The 22123-nt window shown below is 37.1% G+C and overlaps 1 protein-coding gene across 1 annotated transcript in view; it reads left to right on the forward strand.

Annotated features, from left to right (window-relative positions):
- LOC103464845 (dedicator of cytokinesis protein 3-like) overlaps positions 1-22123 on the forward strand; it is a 162217-nt gene that overhangs the window by 123112 nt on the left and 16982 nt on the right. Inside the window, exons 10-27 of the mRNA XM_017304637.1 lie at positions 4913-4994; positions 5584-5644; positions 6963-7110; positions 8903-8991; positions 10107-10232; positions 12389-12513; positions 12831-12993; positions 13236-13342; positions 13619-13790; positions 15677-15774; positions 16954-17037; positions 17246-17346; positions 17751-17832; positions 18754-18924; positions 19294-19479; positions 20861-21053; positions 21297-21424; positions 21972-22118. Coding sequence (XP_017160126.1) covers positions 4913-4994; positions 5584-5644; positions 6963-7110; positions 8903-8991; positions 10107-10232; positions 12389-12513; positions 12831-12993; positions 13236-13342; positions 13619-13790; positions 15677-15774; positions 16954-17037; positions 17246-17346; positions 17751-17832; positions 18754-18924; positions 19294-19479; positions 20861-21053; positions 21297-21424; positions 21972-22118 — 2263 coding nt within the window. The remainder of the gene's footprint in view (positions 1-4912; positions 4995-5583; positions 5645-6962; positions 7111-8902; positions 8992-10106; positions 10233-12388; positions 12514-12830; positions 12994-13235; positions 13343-13618; positions 13791-15676; positions 15775-16953; positions 17038-17245; positions 17347-17750; positions 17833-18753; positions 18925-19293; positions 19480-20860; positions 21054-21296; positions 21425-21971; positions 22119-22123) is intronic.

Genomic DNA, 22123 nt, shown 5'->3' on the forward strand with positions numbered 1-22123 from the left:
GTGTGCGTGTGTGTGCGTGTGTGTGCGTGTGTGCGTGAGAGGAGGATAACAGTCCATTAATGAAATAAATAGGGGCACAAGAAACGCTCTGTCATCTTATCTTCTTTTTGCTTCTTTAATTTCGCTCGTTGCTGCAAACCAGCTAAGCGGTTCTGCCCTCTCATAACAAACGCACAGCTGAGCCCACAAATATTTTGACCTTGAGGACCTATTTTCTGTCTCTGTCATGACTCGGCATACAGGACACTAATAGCAGGACCTGATCCTCTGAGGTGCTCAGATGGGAGGTCAGGCCTGTCTCTCTCTCAAAAACATCCTAAAGCCATTAAACTCAACATTTCCACCAAGACTGTTTCCCTTCACAGCAGTTCAACCTATAAAAGTGTTTGTGCAACTAAACCTGTAAATCTCCATTCCTTTCTCTTTCTCACTGCCTGCAGTGTCCCAGTATAACTTAGAGTTTTGTCATTCATTATTTTCTCTTTTCTTTATTCTTCTTCTTCCTCAAAACAATTATTATTACATGTTTTTTGGAAACATAAATCCCAAGTTAAAGGTTTTCTGCTGTTCTTTTTTAATAAGGGAGAAAGAATGTCTTCATGGAAATTTTCTCTTAGAATATTTGTCTCTATTTTAGGTTTTCTCAAATTAATTAGACTTTGGAGGTTCATGTAAGTTTTAGCTCATCTCATTTAAATATTTTCTGTTTTCCTTTTAATTACTTTTGTTTTCACATTGTTATTTTCCTTTATGTTGCAGTGAGAATGATTTTATGGTGTTTCACATGGATTTTATGTGTTAAACCAATATAATGAAAAGTTAGAAGAAGGCTTGGTTTTTCCTGGGTTAAATGCTCCTTTCTGAGAGGTTTGAAGCTTGTTTTATTGTTTACAACCTAACACTGCTCTGAACTTTTGCTGCACAACTAACCTCCTGTGTCGCTTGGTTTTCAATAGCTTACTGATGTTCTCTAACAAAACTCTCAGAAATCCTAGAACAGCTGGATTGATACTGGGATTAATGTACATACAAGTGGACTTTATTTATTCATCAGCTGAGTTCTGATAGGAAATGATTCATTTAATATTTATTTGACTGTTGTCTAACACTTTGTGTTGGTCTATCACATAAACAAACATAGACAAGTAATCCTAGTTCTCCTGTTTCTGTAGTGAAGATGAAAAAATAGATACAATAATCAGTGCTGGCAAAACTCCAAACAGTATTTCTGTGAAATTTTCTATAAAAGTGATGAAACACAAAATGATAGTTGAGCTAATAGCAACCAACTGTGTAAAAGTCTGAATATTTTAAATCCAGCCTTTGCTAATAGTTCTTCTGCATTTCAGCAGCAACATTGTTTTTGTTCCTCTATGATTAAAGACTTTAGATCCCATTTTGACAGCAGAGTTTTCTCTGAATCCTGTCTTGTCAAGAGTTTTGAACATTAAAATCCCGTGAGTCCAAATATTTCTGTCTCACCTTTTAATTTTCTATTTTTTATTTAATCAGGAAGACTGTTTTATAAGTGTATTTCTCCAGCAAAGACCTGTTGTTTCTAGTGAAGTCATATGATGCCAAACTGAATACCTATGTTTAAATGTCTGTAGTCGCACAATAACCCTGTGCAGGATCTGCCACTATATAATTTGGAGAAATCAGGCATTAAGTTATGGAATGAGATCAAACTGTTGACTCAAACACACTGAACTAACAGAAGTAGTGAGTGTATGTGTGTGTAAAGTATTTCAGTTTTTTGAATGGAAGGCTGTCGGATCAGTGCTTTTATTTTGGTCAGTATGACTTTATTCCCTCATGATAACATCCCACAGGAGCTTTAAAACACTAGATTTTTTAATTTAATCTGTCTTCCTTTTGATTAAGCTGTATAGAATTTAAAGATATAACAAAATTATGACAATAAGGTAGAATGATATTCTGCATATTCACAGAGGACACCTGAATATAAATGCATGCCACACTTTTTAGATTTTTATTTATAGATAGAACTTTCTAGTTTTTAGATTTCAAACCTTTATAAGGTATTAACTTAAGTCACTGACTTGTAATATCCACATTTGAAAAAAATAAAATGTTCTTGATAAATACAGCGTAAGTGTTTTTGTCATGGGGTTCCTCTACAGGCATGGCGTATTTAGACGATACCTTGCAGTTCTGTTTATGCATCTGTGTGTGTGTGTGTGTGTGTGCGTGCATGCGTGTGTGTGTGTGTGTGTGTGTGTGGTGACTCTGAGCACAGTGAGTATTCATCTGATTTGGTGCATCCATGCATACTGTTGCGTGCGTTACTTTGTATATATGAGTGAGTGTCTGTATGTTCACACTTGATTTCTTCTGTGCTTGCATACATTAGATTCAATCAGGAATCGTTCTGAATGCACCTTGTTTTGTTACATTTTTATGTTCAGCTCATCTCTGTTTTTCTACGTGTGCGTGTCTCACTGATTTCCTTGCACTATGCAGAACAAAGCATGTTGAAGAGGGTGCCAGAAGCAAATAACTTTAAATATGTATTTAGCAGCATCTTGTCTGACTGTTGCTTATTTTGGCCACATATCATTTGCAGCATCCTTATCACAGTCACTTTCTGAATCAATAGAAATCCASCAACAACACGGGAGCAAAAATTGACTGTATCTCAGTCTTTCTTCACGCCTTATCACCTCCTATTTCCCACCTACCAACACACACACACAGCAGCCCCACTCTCCTACTGTTTATGGACAAAAACATATTTATTTTCTTTTGTTGTATTTGTTTGGGCTGCAGTATCACTGGGGGATTGGAATAAATCGTTTCTGTTTAAAGGCAGCAACATAGCGTGTGTTGTGGGGATTTGTTGGCCTTTGGAGGAAACTGAATTTCAAAGTTAACAGTAACCTGAGAGTAGCTTGTTTATAGTTGTGTGTCTGTAATAAAGAGTACATGAAGATTACTTTTCAGCATTCAGATGTTGTTTTTAGTGGGCTGGGCATATTGTGTTTATAGGGAAGTTTAGCTAAGGATAATCTACTGTCTGTTTCCAATTTCAGAAGGTAGATTTATTTTATGACCTACTGTCTGCTGTGTTCCTTTGACTTCATAATCCTGATTGTTCACTAATGTTTTCTAACAAACCATAAAGGTAGACCCTTATAGTTAAGTACATTTTGAAGGTATGTGGTTGCACTGTTTTTTTGTTTATTTGTTTGTTTGTTTGTAATAAGCATAAAAGAGACTGAATGCAAATTAAACTCACACATTTTTATTTTTTATTTTATCTACAAGAAAATTTAAAAAACATGGATTTTTTTAATGTCATTCACAATTAGTCTCTACTATGTTGTTGGTCCATCACTTAACATCTCTTTAAACAAATGTTTGACGTTTGTGGTTGTAACTTAACTAAATGTGAAAAATGTTTAAGGGGTATGTATATTTCTGCAAGCCAGAGTAGTTTACTGTCAGATTGTGATTTTATTCCATACGAATGGCCAGCTTTGTCTCTTATTTATTTCAGCTTTGTGTTTATTTACTTCTCAGTTGGAGTAAGCTCTGCTCATGCAGAGCATTTGGTTTTGTTTATAAAGATTATAGTTTAATTCTGCCAAACAAAGACAACATTTGGGTTCTTTCCTGAGCTCAGAGACCCAAATGTTAATGCAAAAAACTTTTTACTATTTGCCAATAAATGTAAATTTACTGCCTAGATCAGAATTGTGTCTTTGACATTAATGTGAGTTCAGTATAGTTCTTATTGTGTCAATTTTATTTTTTTTTATCCTTGCCACAAAGTTACTGAAGTTTATACAAATAAAATTTATAAGCAGTATGGTGACTGCAGGTACCTTTTGACAAAAGTTTGCCTGTGTAATAAACATAGCAAGAGTTGATTTACAAAACCAAATGGGCAAAAATGTCAGACTCTCAGTGTGCAAAGATGGTAGAGAAATTCCCCAAAAAGACTTTATATAATTTATATAATTACAACATAACATGATTCTGAAAAATACTGGTTTAGGAAGGTACAAATGCATTTATTTTTATAACCATTTAATAATTACCTTCCAATTTGTCACTAGTTGTTATTAACCTGGCATATGATATCACACTGTAAGCCATTCAAGTTTGTAGTGGCAAAATGACTAAATTTGGAGAAATTCAGTGAGTATTAAAACTTTAGTAGATAACTAACTGGCATATTGTCTAGACATTTCCAGAAAAGGTAACCACACCACAGAAACCAAAACAAATCCAGCTGAAAGAGCTCAATAAAGAAAAAGAAGTGTATTTGTTTCTCCTCTGCTGCCTGCTTGACCTTGCGCTCTTCTTTCTGTTTTCATCTGGGACTATGAATAAGCAGACAAAGAGCCACAAAAAAGCATTCTTGTTTAATATTTATTAAGCTATGACAAAATGTCCTCCGTTCAGTGGGACAAATGCTTCAGTATGTCCCCTAAAGCTCCCTCTGCTCTGCCTTCAGGCAGCCTGTCATGGGAGCAGTAGTGTCTGAAAGAGTGAACTCAAAAGTAAAACACCCTAAATGTGCATTTTCACTTTTGCTAAATTTAGTTGTCAGTTTGTGTTAAGTTATATATTAATATTAGAGGTGTCACAAAATTTTAAATAAATGAAATTGAAACAGTTTAAATAAAAATAAATAAATAACATGTAAATGAATTAATGAAAGCGGATATTTTGCTGATATGATTTGCATCTAGTTAAAAGAATGGTTAATTTCACCTTGACCAGTTAAAAGGTTTAATGACTTCAGAATTAACTTTTTCTTCCTCACACCTTTGATTTCATCTCCTTCAGGACTGAGATCAGACGTGCAGCAACATCCCTGCAGGTGTCCGAAAACCAGAGACTCCGAAACATTGAAGCTAAAGCCTTTGATTGTGTTTTTCAGCGAGAAGTTCATGGTGAGATTAAACAAGAACGGAGGACCAAAGAATCCAGAGAAGGTGGACCGGCTGTGTGCGCTGTTCACGGTAACCAGGACAAACACGTAAACAACATGTGTTTTGTTGCCATTTCAAAGGCAAAATCTGAGAAACTATTCAGGCATGATTAAAGCAAGGTTGCATTGCCCCCTGTTGATGCATGGTAGCATCAGACTGGAGACTTATTTGGAAAAAAAGGAAAGGAAAGAACAAGATATAGAAAATATGTTTTTTTCTGTAATAGCACAAATTTATAAATAAAAACTAACATGGATTTGGTCAGTGTTAGAGGATCTAATTAGTACTGAATATTACAAAACTATTCAACTGCAGGAACATCTTTAGCAGGTAATTGCTAATTAATTAACACAGATAATTAATTGAAATTAATGATCTGTGCCATTTTGTTGGTTTGAGCAGAAATGTAAAGCAATAAGTCACTCAAATAACTCAGATATAAAGTAAAGCTTAGGGTCAGTCAAAGGTCTCCTTTTTCATCAGTTTCTGTTCTAGGCTGGTTACTAATAATAATCCTGCTCAGTACAAGAGGAATCGCATGTTCAGACAATTGTTTTAGACTAATTAGTTTTCTTGACAGTAACTGTTTTGTTTTATTGTTTGCTGTTTCGGACTGAAGGATCTGAGCAACAAAGACATGAAGAGAGAACTCTACATCGTCTCACAAGTTATTCGAACAGGTTTGACTGATCTTACTAAGGCTCTTACATTGCAGTGAAACATATCTATGAGTTGACATTTCTTCTACTTTAGCTGTTTTATTTTACAAGTAAATGTTTCAGATCATCAAACAACTGTCAGGTAAAAATAAATGGAATAAATACAAACTCGGTTTTCAAATGATGACTTCATTTAATCAATAAAGGTATTAAGAACCGATGACAAAGTCATTGACATCCATCTGTCTGGGAAGGACTACAGATCTATTTCATAGTTTTTGTAGCTTCAGTAAACTACAATAAAATATCATCAACAATTAGTGAGAACATGGAACAGGGGTGAATCGTCCATGGAGCGGTCAACCAACCAAAACTATTTTACACATCAACAACTCACCCAAGAGATCAGAAAGGAACTCTGAACAATATCTAAAACACTGATGGCTTTACTTGCATCAGGTAAGACCGGTGTTCATGATTCAGCACTAAGACTGAGACTTGGCACGATCCATTATGTCATCCTTACCAGAGCTCCAAGGCCAGAACCACTGCAAACTAAAAGCTGCACAAAGACCCGTCTCATATTTGTCATGAAGCCTCTTCATGATCCCTAAGATGTTTAGTTAAATATTCTGTAGGCTGGAGACACTAAAGTGGAACTTTTTGGAACATTGGAGCATTAATTCTGGTCTTTCCTCAAAGAACAATAGATACCAAAGTTATTGTCCTAAGATGTTCTAAAATGTCCGACAATGTTCTAAAGCACCGCAATAAGTCCACCTCTAAATGCTTAAAAGAAAACAAAAAGTCCCTCCAATGTAATTTAAACTAATTCAGCAAAGAAGAGTGGGCCAAAAAACCTCTACAGTGATTGAAAAGACTCATTGCCAGTTATCACAAACCCCTGGTGGCAGTTTTTGCTGCCAAGTGAATAACAACCATGTATTAAGCTTAGGGGGGATAACTTTTTTATATAGGGTTAGGTTGATGGGGTTTTTTTCTTGATAAAATTGCTTATTATATTTACCCAGGTTATTTTTGTATGGTATAAAAAAACATTTATTTGACAAAGAAAGCTAATACACAGTACTGTTTAAAATGCCTTCCAGTATCGCAAAGAAGAAGMCCTTGTAAAGGTTTTAACACTTTACACGGGCAAAAAATCAGCTGCAAAAAAAAAAAAAAAAAGTATTTTTGGGCTTGTACAGAAACATTAATCAAAATTACTTTTGTATTTTTGAATCTGTTTGGTGATTATTTGTGGTAATTTATACATAAATTACCAACATTTTTCTTCCATGCAGTTCAGCAAAACTACACGATTTGATCCTTTTTACAGGCCGCATGCTGCTGAATGACAGTAAGAAAGGCCCGCCACATATCCAGTATCGCAGACCGTACGGCTGCGCTGTTCTGGCCATGAGCGACGTGCTGCAGATCATCTCAGAACTCAAAGAGGAGAAAGACTTTGTTCTTAAAGTCTACACGTGAGTGGCTGCTCTCACACATATGACTAGTTATAAACTGTTCCTTAAAGGGTTGAAGATCTGATTAAGACAGATTTGCACTGTCACAAACTGAGTCACAGCATTAATCTAAATGTGTTCAGGATGGAGCGGATCTAGAATGTGCATTTCAGTGTTTCGTGATAGGAGAAATTAGATAATATTCAATTCTTTTATAACTTTTCCATCTTTAGGTGTTTTATTTAAACCTGTCTGGAGGAAACATAAATAAATAAATAAAAGTTGCATTAACTTGATGCATGAATATGCACAGCCTTAGATGTGCATATTCACATCTAAGGCTTTTATTTACCTTTTCATCCTGTTTTCATCAGTTTTCCTTTCTTGGTTCATGCCAAACCCAAAGTGACAAACCCGAAATAAACTGAGGCTGTTCTTACAGAAATATTTTTGACATCTGCTCATTTGCAATAACTCGCAGAGAAGTTACAAAAATTTAAATTATCTGATTGCACAAAGGCACTGGTCACAAATATGTGACAACAGTGACCCTGCAAAAATTGGATGTTTCTCCGGAATTGTTGAAAATGTAAAAAGGAAACTGGTCAGGAAATGGGCTGATTGCTACGCTGAAGAAGCTGCAAGCGGTTTCTGGCAAGTACTGACTGTGATGCATCTGTTGCATCCTGCCTGTTTGTTTAAATATACTGGGTTAATGATAGAAACTTTCTTTAAAAATGAAAATATCCAGGATTGGCAAAAATTTTCAAAATATTGAGAGATAAAATTCAAATTCTTAGTCACCATTTCAAAAGATTTGGGACTAAAACCACCCAGTGCATCATAAAAATCATTAAAAAAACATCAAGAAATATGGTTAATTTTGGTTCATTTGAATTGTCACTTTAAAAGTGGAAATGTTTTAAAATATTTCTTATTGGTCTCATTTATTTGGTCACAAAACCCACATTTGACCAAGGATGGGAATACTTTTTATTTCCACTGTATACCCTCACAAATCTCTGTAGATTTCAATAGAAACTGTTAGAACTAGTATTGGTGTGTTTTMCTAAAAAATGGATAAGRAATTAGTTTTCTTCTTTACAGCCATGGTGAGATTTACTTTATGCTGACATAGTATCTGGTAAAGAATAAAGAGTCTGTTTTATAATGCCCTGTTTTTATAGTTTTACAGATTATGTTGCCAAACACTGAATGCTTCAGTCTCTGAGRTTAAAGATAAACCAAACATGAGGGAGGATACAGAGTACCAGAGACACCTTGAGCTTTAATGTTGTGTGTATATCAGATTCATTGCCTCTTTAATCTTTTTTTAATGTTTCACTTTCAGTTGTTTTTTTTTCTCCCATTTTTAGTCTTACTCTTTATTATGGAAAACGGCAAAGAAAAATATGATTTCTCAATCTTTTATTCCCCAATGCAATTAACTGTTATTTTACGCACAAACCTTTAAGAATTCATGGCCTAAAGCAGAGGAATTACCTGTTGGCTAAAACATCTGAAGAATTGCCTGCAGGAGGCCTGAAGTGCTTCTCATAACATCATTATGTCACTGTTTGTGTTGCTTACATGTCTGAATACATATACAATACATCCTCTCCCTGTGTCTAGACAATAAGACTATGTGCACTAAACATTAAGGTTTTGGTGATGTAGGAAATGGAAAAGTTCATCCTCAGAATGACAGCCACAGTTATCATTTACTGACGGGTTTTTTTTTCTTATTGTCAAACTGTTTCCTCTTCTAATATTTTTTACACTTTGATGTAACAGCATTTTTTTTGGCTTCCAGGTGTAACAATGAGAACGAATGGTATCAGATCCATGAAAACATCATCCGGAAGTCAAGCACCAAATACACAGCGCCCAGCACCAACTACGGTAGGGACGAGCTATTTTAGTGGTTCAAACAACAAATATGTTTTAATGTGCATTAATAGCCGCTAGTGGAAACYGTCTTGACTGCACTGCAAACTGCAGAAGCTCACATCAATGGTCTTCCTGATCTCCACTCTAGGAGGTCAAGGRAAATGTTTKAATACTGATCCACCATTAAGKTTGGGCGCACTGCATTGTGTTTTTATTWTTTTTGATTCCATCTTTTTTTYAATGCCTTTTCAAGTTTTTAATATTAATTCAGAGAAACATAACAAAAAAAAGCATATTCACTATTTTATCAGCTGAACTAGTAACTGTGTTCACACCTAAAATACTTAACATTTTAAAACTGTTTTGCTTCTCTGGATCACAAATTTATKTTTTTCCTCTTCCTTGCATATTCTTGTTATATCAAGTCTTATGCATTTGTGAAAAAATGAATTCCCAATGTAAAACAGTAAGCAGGCTAAATGGCAAGTAAATAATGAACTTTAATTAACTAAATTAACCCCTTGCTGTCACTTTCAAACCACTTTTCTGTTAGACAATTGGCCCATGWGGACACTGCTCTCAGTTAAAGGGTTTTAAACTAATGCACACAGAAGCTAGAAAGTTAGAAAAAAATATGCAAGCCTCCCAGGAGAAACTCCTTAACATCATCTGACTGATTCATAGATGTCATCTCTTTGACATCAGCTGGAAAATCATCTTAATTGGTTTCTCTGTAGGAGACTCAGCCTGACCTGGAGTTACACCCTGAGCTCCTGTGGCCACAAAGCGTCACACATTTTAACTGAACTTTGTGGTTGGTTCGATCTGAAATGTCATTTGAGACTGCCTCAGTGAAGTCTGTAGAGTTCTTATCAGATGTACGAATTAATACCATCTGTATGAAAGCAATTAAGTAATTACCCATGTAATTAATTTCGGTTTGCGCTTGTGTTTTTAAGAGCAGAAATGCAGCTATTTYTGCTCTTCTTTGAAATCATTTGGTCAAGTTTTTTCTTTTCCTTACATGTGCCTTTCATTCTTTTCCCTTTWATTTCTGCTTTTGTTCTGCTCTCTTATTTTCTGTGAAGTGACTCATTCTCAAGTCTTCTCCCCATGAAATCCTGCAGGACTGATCATCTCCCTGCAGCTGCTCAGAGGTGACATGGAGCAGGTCCGCAGAGAAAACCCTCTCATTTTTAGCAGGGGGGTAGCCATCACTCGGAAACTGGGATTCCCAGATGTCATCATGCCAGGTGAGTCACATCCTGCACAATGTGCTCCAGTAACACGTGTCCACCCACACTGTTTGTTTTATTTTTAGGTTCTGTCTGAACGCAGCACAATAATCAACATCAGGGAAATATTAGAAGTGATAGTATTCCGAATTTTACTTTTGGAAAGAGTATTTTGAGTAATACAACTTACAGTAATTAAAGAAATGAACTGGATATTGATTATAGGGAGATGTGGGGTTCACTTACTTTTTATGTCTTTTCAGACATCGGTTGTGCCAGCACCGTCTCTGCAGGGATTTGGAATGGGTTGATGGTGTAAATACGGTTAATAACATTTGTACTGTTAACATTTGCTTTGTTTCRGCACTAGATTCTTAAAGTAGAAGGAGCTAAATATACATAGGATCAATAATGCCTGTCAAGGTCAACGGATCTGAGYAATTTCCATCACTTCTTGCACCAGGTTGCTGATTTTATCATTCTAGCCGTAGCAGATGCACCTGACAAGCCTTTCCTTAAAACCTACAAAACTTCTGCCTAGATAAATCTCTTTGATATCAAGTTTCAAAATGATTACTTTGTAAAACTTCCTTTGCATCAAAATTACCCAAAGCTTTCAACAGAAGATATGTTTTCWTGCTGTCTGAAAGAYGCAAAAGTTCCCTTTAAAATTTCAATTTGCTCTGGTTAAAACTTATATAAACACATATTAAATGGGGCTGGCTTTCCCCTAAATGTGTGGACAAACTCCCAATTAGATAAATGCCATTTCCCCAGTTAATATGTTTTAGSAATAAATGTGCCTCTGTATTTTGTTTGATAATTAGAAGAACTCCTGTTTGCATACATCTACAAATAGCTTTGTGCAAAGACCCAGACATAATCCTCAGTCACWACCTAAGGCACTACATAACATTTTATATTGCTCAAGTCTCACAAAAGACTGCATTGTTTTTTTAAYAACTTGGTTGATTTATTCCAAGACTTGACCTGCTCAGTTTACATTTTGAGTTCAACTTTTGTAGCTTCCTTTTTGTAACAAAACATGAACATCAACAACGTTTGAGCTATTTCACAGATGTTCGTCATCAAAATGCAGAAACAATTTCAATGGTACTTTAGACTCTTCAGCAAGTACTGCCCTGTCTTTGTTCCATCTTAACACGGCTTTATGAAGCTTCACCACAGTGAGACAGAGAACATAATAAATCCATGCACGCTCCTGCGGCGTGAAAGAAATATGAGATCGACGCGTAACTATGACAGGTCATGTAATATGTTTAAYTTCAGTGGATTTCTTATGAATGCATCAAGTAACTTTCTAGTAAAGTCTCTGTTTTTCAAGGTTCTTACTAATGTATAAATATCCTCCRTCAGCTAYGTGGGCTTTTAATTTACTGTACAGTCAAATYTGTCCTCAGGTCAAACATTTTGCTAACACAAGTGGCATCCTGTCACATTGTGGTCCTCATCTTGTGAGTTTATGGAGCACATATTTTCATTCCGACCTGTTAATTTGTTGATAATTTCCATATGCTGATTTTAATATTAAAATATATCAACAAACAATCTTARCCTTCAGGTGCACTTAAGCTGCACTTAGGTTCTCTCACATGGAATAACACAGCTGTGTCTGTGGCATCAGATCCTTCCTGTTTTGTTTTATGTGTATTTATAATCAGAATTTAACATTTAGCCCCCAACTTACTGTGTTATATTTTCAGAAATTACCCAAATAAGCACGGGGAGTAACATTAACCCTGAACCTGTCCTCTAAAGCAGAGACRGCAGGGCTGCATTGTAAAACACACAACATGCCAAAGGGTCTTTCACACCTCTTTCACACACAATAAGCACTCCTCCCCTCCGGCAGAGATGGAGTGAGTATTTAACGCCCAACCTGATGTATTAGAGGTGACACCTCCTCTGTAAGGACGAGCTTAAAATGACAAATGAATCCACACAGGATAACACCGGTCATTTGTCTCCTGTACGTTAAAGATATTCAGCTTTAAATGTGTCTGAGATTTAGTCTGTGCTTGAGGACACGTGTGTCCTTTAGACTCTGTCTTTGTATGCGACAATATGTTTTATAGTATTTAAATGTAAACAGACTGAAACAGTTAATTGTATGTTATTATAATTGTTGTTTTTGCATCCTTTCCTGGAATCAGGTGACRTCCGTAATGACCTGTACCTGACTCTGGAGCGAGGAGACTTCGAGAGRGGAGGGAAGAGTGTTCAGAAAAACATCGAAGTGACCATGTATGTCATCTACGCAGACGGRGAAGTGCTGAAGGTATGAAAGTGGTCCTGCATATATATGCTGCTCAGTTTGATATCAGTAATGTAAGAAGTGGAGCATAACAACAACTTGCAAAGGATGAAAGCAGCAGTACTTCTGCAGTTGACCTCAAATGTATCTTTACCATGTGCAGATTTATGTTTAAAATTCAACCAATAAATATATTTAAATACTTAACGTTAATCCAACTTATTGTTCCCAATCAACAACACCTCACACATCTAAAAAGAGCTGCTTAAAACTGCAGTTATTGCATCTTTTTTTACGTTTGTTTGTCTGTGTTTGCACAAACTCTCTGGCTCCCCCTGCAGGACTGCATCAGTCTGGGTTCAGGGGAGCCCAACATCCCAGAGTATCGCTCCTTCGTCCTCTACCACAACAACAGCCCTCGCTGGAGTGAAGTGATCAAGCTGCCGATTCCCATCGATCGTTTCAGAGGCTCCCACCTCCGCTTCGAGTTCAGACATTGCTCAAGTGAGTGTGTTATGCATACSCTCAATGGGTTAACAGAGCTGGCAGTGAGAAACTTATTATAAATAAGACTGTGAAACATATTATTGGTGAATTGTAAATCAAAGGTAACCATGTCATCATAAACTGACAATTCCCAAAGCTCTTGATAAGTATTTTTATTGCTGGCTGTTACAGCAGTAAAACTTTCATTGCTTCTCTCTTTTTACATTTCTATTTCCTCCCTGTTTTCTCTCACTGTACAGCAAAAGATAAAGGAGAGAAAAAACTTTATGGCTTTGCCTTCACGCCTCTGATGAGAGAGGATGGAACTACATTATCTGACGAGAGCCATGAGCTGTATGTCTACAAGGTCAGAGAAAAACGCTGCATACTCATATGTTTGTTCATCTTCTTCTATTATAGACTTTTGTCTGGAAATAATATTCAGTTCTTTTGCACTTCCAGGCTTTCACTATACTGACCAGTTCAAAATGTGAAAACTGACAAAATACAAATRTTAGATTAAAAAAGTGAATCAGATTTCTTTTGATTTTATTATTTAAAATTTAAATGAGCATTAAAACAAGAGAACTTGTTTTTAAATGTCTCTACCTTTTCATCCTTTTTTTCTTCTTTGTGGGTTTAGTGTGATGAGAACACAACCTTCAGCAACCACGCCCTCTATCTTGGCCTTCCATGCTGTAAGGACGACTTCAACAGCTGCCCCAACATCCCGTCCAGCCTCATCTTCCAGCGMAGCACCAAGGAGACATTCTGGATCGCCACGCAGCTTTCCTCCACCAAACTCACTCAGAACGGTAACCAGTTAATCCACTAGCTTTTAGATCCTCTGTCAGAAAATTAAATCTTTCAGTTATAAAAAATKTAATAAATACATTAAAAACATCTCAATTTTACAGGGAGACAGAATCTTTCATATTAGGCCTAGTAAACATCCACATTGTCAATGCTTAGCATAATTTTGCTCAATAGGTTCTGAAATAATGTACTAAGGCCTCAAATATAGCAAAAGAATGTGACTTCAGTTTTYATCGCTCACATTATGATAAAAATATAGTCACCAACAGCATGCTRCAATATATAACAAAAACAAACACTGGTGGGAAGTTTCCCTATTTAATATTTGTTTCCAGCTGAGTAGCTGACTACCCTGTGAGAYATTCATTGAGTTCAGCAGACARATGACCTGGGGATAGAAACTGTCTCTGTACAGCTAGTTTTTGCCATTAGCRCTCTGTGGCACCGACCAGAAGGTAAAAGTCAACAAATATGGCTTGACCTAAATATTGGCCTGAGACCTGAACAGGTTATGAACAGAGGGAATGACAGGCCTGATGATCCTCACAGGGACACCAAGTGGTTTGTTGCAGTTTGGACCTCTATTGTACAGTGGATGAGCCAAACCACACAGACATGGACGGACGCAGGACAGACTGGAAGAGGACAGTTTAGTAGTTGACCAGCAGAAATCTATGCAMGACCTTCTTTCAGATGGAGTGGATGTKTGAGGACCATCTTGGTTCCTGAGAAAACTGGAAAACAGATCCTAGGAGCAGGAAATGATCCACAGTCGACAGAATTGTTGAGAATGACGAGGGGAGGCAGATGATAGGTTTTAGTCCAACTAAAACCTGCCGTCTTTACTAGGTTTAGCTCCAGGTGGTTTGACTGCACCAGTGAACCAGCCTATCTGTGTGCAGACTCCATCACTGTCTTGGATTAGAATAAAGACAGTGGTGTCATTCAGGAATTTTATACATGGATCGGTTGATGTGCAGCCATTTTTATACATGAAGAAGAGGAGTGGGGAAAGATCATACTGATGTTGATGTCAAGCTGGAAAAGATGCTTCCCAGCCTAACCTGTTGCTTCTGCTGGTGGAGGATTTCTAACTTGATGGTGTTGATGGCAGAGCTGAAATCAATAAACAGGATCCTTGTGTATGTCCCTGGATGGTCGAGGTGGCACAGGACAAAGTGTAGAGCCAGGTTGACCCGATCTGTCGGCCTGGTAAACAAACTGCTGGCGGATCAAAAAGGAGCCTGTGATGTCCTTCAGATGCTTCAGCAGCAGGCACTCAAAGGATTTCATGACCACAGATGTCAGCACCATAGGCCTGTGGTCATTTAATCCTGTGATGGTGTGTTTATGTGGACTGGAATGATGGTGGAGCTTTTTAAGCAGATGGAACCTTACAGTCTTAGAGACTTGAAGATATCAGTGAAGATGGGGGTCAAGTTGTTAAGAGAGGGGAGTTTCCTAATGGACCTGGGCTTCTACACACTCAGACACTGGAAGATCCTATTCTCATCATCATCTTTGATCTGTACAGCAGGCAGTGGTGGGGGATGTGGGGGTTTAAGGTGTTGTTGGTGGGAGGTTTGGGAGGGCCCTCTGTGTGAGGTGTGAAGGGCCAGCAATCAAATTTACAAAATAGTAGATCCTCGGCTAGACTTGGTGACACAACATGTGGGGAAGGTTTCTATAGCTGGAAATGAACTGCAAACATGTTGTAAAGGCAAACCACCTCTTCACAGCTAAGCATATTTGTTTATATTAAATACTTTTTGAGTTGTCATATTTTCCTGATTCTGTCTAAAGTTATTAATCCAACCATGTCATAATCAGTTTTCCATTGGGTCATTTCATCATTGTGTTTATTATATTTCTATTATTTTCTCAGTGGACCTCCTGGCTCTCCTTAAGTGGAAGGCCCATCCTGACCGGGTCATGGACATCCTTGGGCGTCTGCGACACGTCAGTGGTGAAGAAATAGTCAAGSWAGGTGAGGTTCACTGTGACAACAAAAGGAAGGAGGAAAGCTCTGTTTGGGTCCATAATTCTTATTACATCCAAATATTTGTCTTATGATCATGAAGTTTGTCTTTGCAACAGTGAGAAACTGCAACTAAGTATAATTTCTGCAGTATGTCAGTCCTATTTTTTTATTTTCCAGTTAGCCTGATAGATTAACAGCTTTTTTTTGTCTTTTATTTGAGTTCAGCTCACCGGCTTCCCCTGCTGTAGTGTGATGTCCCCCAGGTCATAATAGGCTGCCCTTGTCCCAGATGTGTTGTTAAAGGATAATGATTTTTACTGTTTGGCAGCTCACATCATCTGAGGTGTGAAAATGTTGGCAGCACATTTCAACACAGTTTAATTTGACTGTACTTTATTCATTTATTTATTTATTTTTTAACAGTTTTGTAAAGATTGAAGTAATTCTTTTGAAGTTGCATTGATGGTTGGCTTGTTGAAGACCATCTGGCTGTCATGTTCACTCAGTGTTTCTCTGCATATACTCCTACAGTGACCTCTGTATCAGTCTGCAGTCAAAACTAACTCAACATTTTGACCCATTGTAGATAAACAAAGCTCCCAGCAGACTACACTACGATCAACTTGTTCATGTTTTTATTATATGTTTAATGCTCATTGTAAGTCTTCACATCATTCGCTTTTTTCTCATTTTGTTACGTTTTAGAGTTTTTCTGAAGCAGAGCTTCGCATAGTTTTCATTTTTTGTAAGAAWTGTAAACATTGAAACATAATAGACACATAAGTATTCAGATTCTTTGGTAAGACACTCAAGGTTGTGCTCAGATGCATTTTGATTTCCACTGATCATGCTTCAAGATGATTGTAYAAGTTGTAGTTGACCTTGTGTATCATAACAAAACTCTGCCATGAATTCAAAGGAACTTGTTGTAGACATCCAACATCAGACTTTATCAGATCAAAGATCTATTGAAGGAAAGAAAAGCATTAATAGTTTAGAAAAGCTACACTTTTTTTGGAAATGGGAGAAGTTTGAAATCACCAGGGCCCTCCTTAGATCTGTCCACCTTATGTTTTATGTTAAAGCAGATCATTTCCTTGTTTTTCCATTAGCATGTCGGATCACGTCGTTCTTCAGGGAACCCAAACATGTGTTACAATTTGTTTGTGTTTTTTTTACAGTTTCTTCAGGATATTTTGGACACATTATTCTCCATCTTGGATGACAACACAGACAAATATGGACCCCTTGTGTTCCAGTCATTGGTAAGATAGTTTGTTGAAAGAAATAAAGYAGGAAAGCAATTAAATTTGAGTAAAGACTCTGTAAATTYTAACATGTTTAWATAAMATCACAATTTGCTTCAACATTTGGTACAACTATTTATCTTCTGTTCATTTTTCTTTTACCTTTTGCAAAGCTTATTGCTTATTATTTATAATTATTATTAATAGATTTATCWCTGTCTTCCAGGTTTTTATCATTAACTTGCTCAGGGACAGTAAATACTACCACTTCAGGCCAGTGATGGACACATATATCCAGAAACACTTTGCAGGAGCTCTGGCCTACAAGTGAGTTTTTCTGCCTCTGGCTGCAACCTTRYTCCTTTAACCAAGGGTGAAAACTTGATCTATTCTCCAAATTGATGATCTGAAAAAATACTYACAATMATGACAATGAGACGCTGCACGAGATGGAAATTAAATTTCACTGAGCTGAGAAAGTTTGGCTTATTTATAAAATACTGCAAGTTTTTTTAATTAAGAGTTTCTTCTTTGTCATAAAGATCTACTAAATCAAGYAGATGAAAAWGAAATAAAAATTMATAGTCAAAGTCAACTTTCTGTGTTTACTGAGATATTACTTGGCCACCTGGTTTGGTWAATTAATTACACCACCTAATAACAGCATGTGAGTGCAGCTTTTTGTAASGCTGTTGTAAAGACAAGTGMTGTGATTATTGTTTGTTTTCCAGAGAGCTGATTCGCTGTCTGAAGTGGTACATGGACCGCTCCGCTGAGGTGGTCAGACAGGACCACATTCAGGAAGCAATGAGGGTAAGAATGAGCAGAAACTCACAGCTTTAATACCTCAGATTGTCAAAGTAGAACCACACATRAAGCAGTTCACATGTTACATTATGTAAATTAGATCTAAGAAAACTAAATGCAGTTCTGTAAGTTGTCAGATATATTTACATGCTCCATTGCAACCAAGCCTGTAATGTTACATGCAGTTGTTGATTTGTACAGTTTCTGTAAATAATATGSTTTTCYTAAACCAAACCAAGCCAAAAACAAAGAAAAWAAATGCTCTGTTTTCTTTAGGAWTATATTATTTCTATGTGTCCTTGCTCTGCCTACTGACAAAGAATAGCAGCATTTATTTTAAAATRGCTGGTCCATTTTTGTAGGCACYGCAGACTGTACCACTTTCATTCAACAAAGCTGCTGAGCAGTTTGAAATATTCATCAGACTCAAACATCCATCTCAAATGAGTCACACTGTCATGTAGAAGTGGACRACATGAATTATTGAGAATAGTTTTGACATATTCTGCAGCTTTGGCTCCTAATTCTTAATTCATCTTTTTGAAGTCTCTGTGTGCTTCAGTTGTTTTTAGCTTGTGTTTGTTACAGTATTTTAATTTATTTTACAAACTGTGTAYAAACTCGTTTGTGATGTGTCCTTCTTATTAAGGTCATGCTCAACATACTGCAGTTAAATTAAAACAACTGGATTCAGTYTGCTGAATTTCTTTTGAGTTGTAGTTCATTCAAATCCAATTTTCGTCATCTAGAACCTAGATTGAAACCACATTTTTACTMTGAGGATAATTTTAACTGTTTACTTAATGTATTTCTATTTTCRAAGCAAACTTYTCTTACATATTATTCAAGCTGTTTTCTGTGTTTTAAAWTTKTTTTTTTAAGTATCTCGCATGTATTTTTCTGTCCTAAACATCAAACTGTTATCAGGCTCTGGARTATCTGTTCAAGTTCATCATCCAGTCTCGGATCCTTTACTCSCGGGCCACCTGYGGGATGGAGGAGGAACAGTTTCGAACCAGCATCCAGGAACTCTTTCAGTCCATCCGCTTCGTCCTCAGCCTGGACAGCCGCAACTCGGAGACCCTCATATTCACTCAGGTGAGGGGAAACATTTTTAACCACAAACTGAACACAGTCWTTTTACTTCAAATCTTTCATTCTTTTAATGAACTGAATGTCACTGCTCCACTCATTTATTCAGCTTATGTCATTATGCTTTACACAAGACTTTAATTTGCTTCTATAACATCTAGTGCCATAAATGTTTATTTAGTTTGACTTGTGTTATTGTAGAGTTTCTACCCCAGCTGTTTTGCATTAGTTGCTTTAATTTAACTTTTTCTCCTTTTATACCTTTTTTCTACTTTCCCTGCTTATTCGCATCACCTTTTTTTCAATCCCCTCTAACTGTCCTCCATTGGGTCCCGATGTTTTCCCCTGGACCTCCTTCTTACCCGCACACCACAGGGCTCCCAGCCTTGCTCCGGCCCCAATCAGACTCCAGGCCCCTGCGTTGGGCCTGTGGGCCCCTTAGCTCTAGTCTCTGCCCTGGGCCAGATCCAGGCCCCTGTCCCAGGGCAGGTTCCTGGTGGCGGGCCATCTAGCTGCTCTCAGGCGTGGAGCTCCAACGCTCTGCGGCCGCCTTCGCTGTCAGTAAGTAGATGTTTGGAAGAAAGCAGCAACTCCCAGTTTGTTGTGTGAAGCCCAGAGTTCCTGTTCATGTCTTCAGCTGTTTGTGAGCCTAATAAAGCACRAATACACCAAACTCGCACATCATGTTTGGTTTCACACATTCATGTTTGTTCTGCACTGACAAATCATGCCCACTGTTACACAAAACCCATTACACCATGCTCACYTACRTTAATACATTCCCTCTAACAGCAACAACTAACAAGTCTTCCCCTCCAAGTCACAGTATCCTCAGTGAATATAGAAGAAAAAACAACTTAAAACTATTAAACATTAAAGAGAAGGTAAGTAAAGGGCAGTAAAAGAAAAATGTTGAAAGAGCTGCAAAAAACATAGAGACCTACTAGTATCACTAGTTTAAAAGATCACCAAAAGATTTATGTTTTTCAGATTTAAAATATACTGAAGAATGAATCAAGATTTCAAGAATAACAAGTCAATCTGTTTTTCAGCTGAGCTAATGGTCGGCAATTATCCTTGTAGAGTAGTTCAAGATTTGCTTTTGATTTAACTTTTTTATCTGAAGTGATCAGATTAGTGTACAGATCATTTAAATACATGAAAAAGGCTAAAATCCTGACTATTGTGCACATTTGTAACATTGAAGCTGCATGAGCAGATTTATTAACTTTGCATCTCCTGAATCATGATCAAATCCAGTTTAATCAACCTCAGATTTTGACTTCAGARACCCAGAAAGCAAAAAATGTGAACCTAAAATATCCTATCAGCAGCTTTAGTTATTCAGTGACTGCTGGAGGGTCAGGGGTCACCACTTAGCTCAGTTTATGTGTTTTTGTTTTCTACTCATACTGGTACATCTTTGTATTTTTCCCCTGCAGGTTTACAGTTTCTTTCCTTACTTTACTTTGCGAGATGCCTTTTGTAAGTTAACTCTTTTTTCACTCCTCATGTGCCTTTTAAAACAGGTGAATAGTTCTTTTGCAAAATGTAGACTATCAATAAAAAAATAAAGATAATTTCTATGATTTATTTTTGGCTCATACATATTTAATGCCCATTTGAAAACCAACAGATTTTTATGATGAGTCTTTTATCATGTTGTGGATTGGGACAAACKTGCATGAGCTGCACAYCTGAGTTGTGACGAAAAGATTCATTTTGGGAATCAGCTTTTCAAAGTGACTCAATTCTGCTCTGTTTGATTGTTTTACAGAATCATGGACACTTTTCTCTCATTACATTCACTAAAACTGACACCATTAACCTCCTTGTTCTCTTTCTAACATAAATCTCCATCTTCCCGACCCTCACCTGTGCTGTCATCTGAATATCCTCCTAATTTCCTCACTTGTTCCATTTTTCCTGTTTTTTTCTTTAGGCGGCGCTGTTAAACTCTTTCCCTGCCATCTTTGAYGAGCTGCTGCAGATGTTCACGGTGCAGGAGGTGGCAGAGTTTGTGCGTGGGACCTTGGGCAGCATGCCATCAACGGTGCATATTGGACAATCGATGGACGTGGTGAAGCTGCAGTCCATCGCTCGAACTGTGGACAGCAGGCTCTTCTCTTTCCCTGGTAACAGCTTACAGTTATCAGCCTAATTTTAGTTTTCTTCTGATTTATTTTTCCCCATAACAAGAAAGTGACGTAAATTTTTTAGGAAAAAAGTTAAAAAATAATTTAAACAGTTTTTGCTCACTAAAAAAGATCCTTTATAAACCATCAAATTCTGGTTAGCTTTTGCAGATTTGTTTATGAATTGTTGTTTTCAAATATTATTTGTCCATAATGAGTAACCTTTGACCTGTTTGCCTRCAGAGTCTCGGAGGATTCTGCTCCCAGTCGTCCTGCATCACATCCATCTTCATCTGAGGCAACAGAAAGAGCTGCTCATCTGTTCAGGGATACTCGGCTCCATTTTCTCCATTATCAAGAGCAGCTCACTGGTAACCCATGTAGACACATGAATATAATGCAGAACGTACATCCAAGTTGTCTCTCATGTCATTAAAGTYTGAGGATAAATAATTTTATTCCATGTTATTTTCTAAAAAGTCAAAAACCTTTAGATAGTGCTGAACTTATTAGGCTAATTTGGGAGATTTATCTAAATCTAAAGTATCACGGAAGCCAGAAAAACTTCCTGAAGGGAGCAATGAAGATTTTTACTTTGTTTAGGTTTTAAATATTTCTACAAACTGTGCGCTTGGATTTCCTGCTACCAATTTCCAAAAGACATTKTTTTTCAATTGATACTGAGGGAGTTATGGGGATGATCTATTACATATATGCTAATTAATATCTGAATGTTTTTTTCTTCCCTGTGATATCTACAAAAAGGGGAAATGCAGTTAATCCTTTTTTGTTATTTTGTATTTGTCTTGCATACTTTTCTTTCCCCTTTCCTTTGTTCTGCCCCAATTCCACTTTCTTTTCAACCTTTTTCCAAACCGTCCCGTTCACTCCATGTTTCCTCCTCGTCTCTTCCTCCAGGACACGTCGGTGCAGGAAGAGGTGGAGATGATGGTGGAATCTCTTTTGGACGTYCTCCTGCAGACACTTYTGTCCATCATGAGCAAGAGCCAATCGCAGGAGGCGGTAAGGGGTCAACGCTGTCCGCAGTGCACCGCGGAGATCACTGTTAG

The sequence above is a fragment of the Poecilia reticulata genome, linkage group LG5, assembly GCF_000633615.1.
Source record: "Poecilia reticulata strain Guanapo linkage group LG5, Guppy_female_1.0+MT, whole genome shotgun sequence".
NCBI lineage: Eukaryota > Metazoa > Chordata > Actinopteri > Cyprinodontiformes > Poeciliidae > Poecilia > Poecilia reticulata.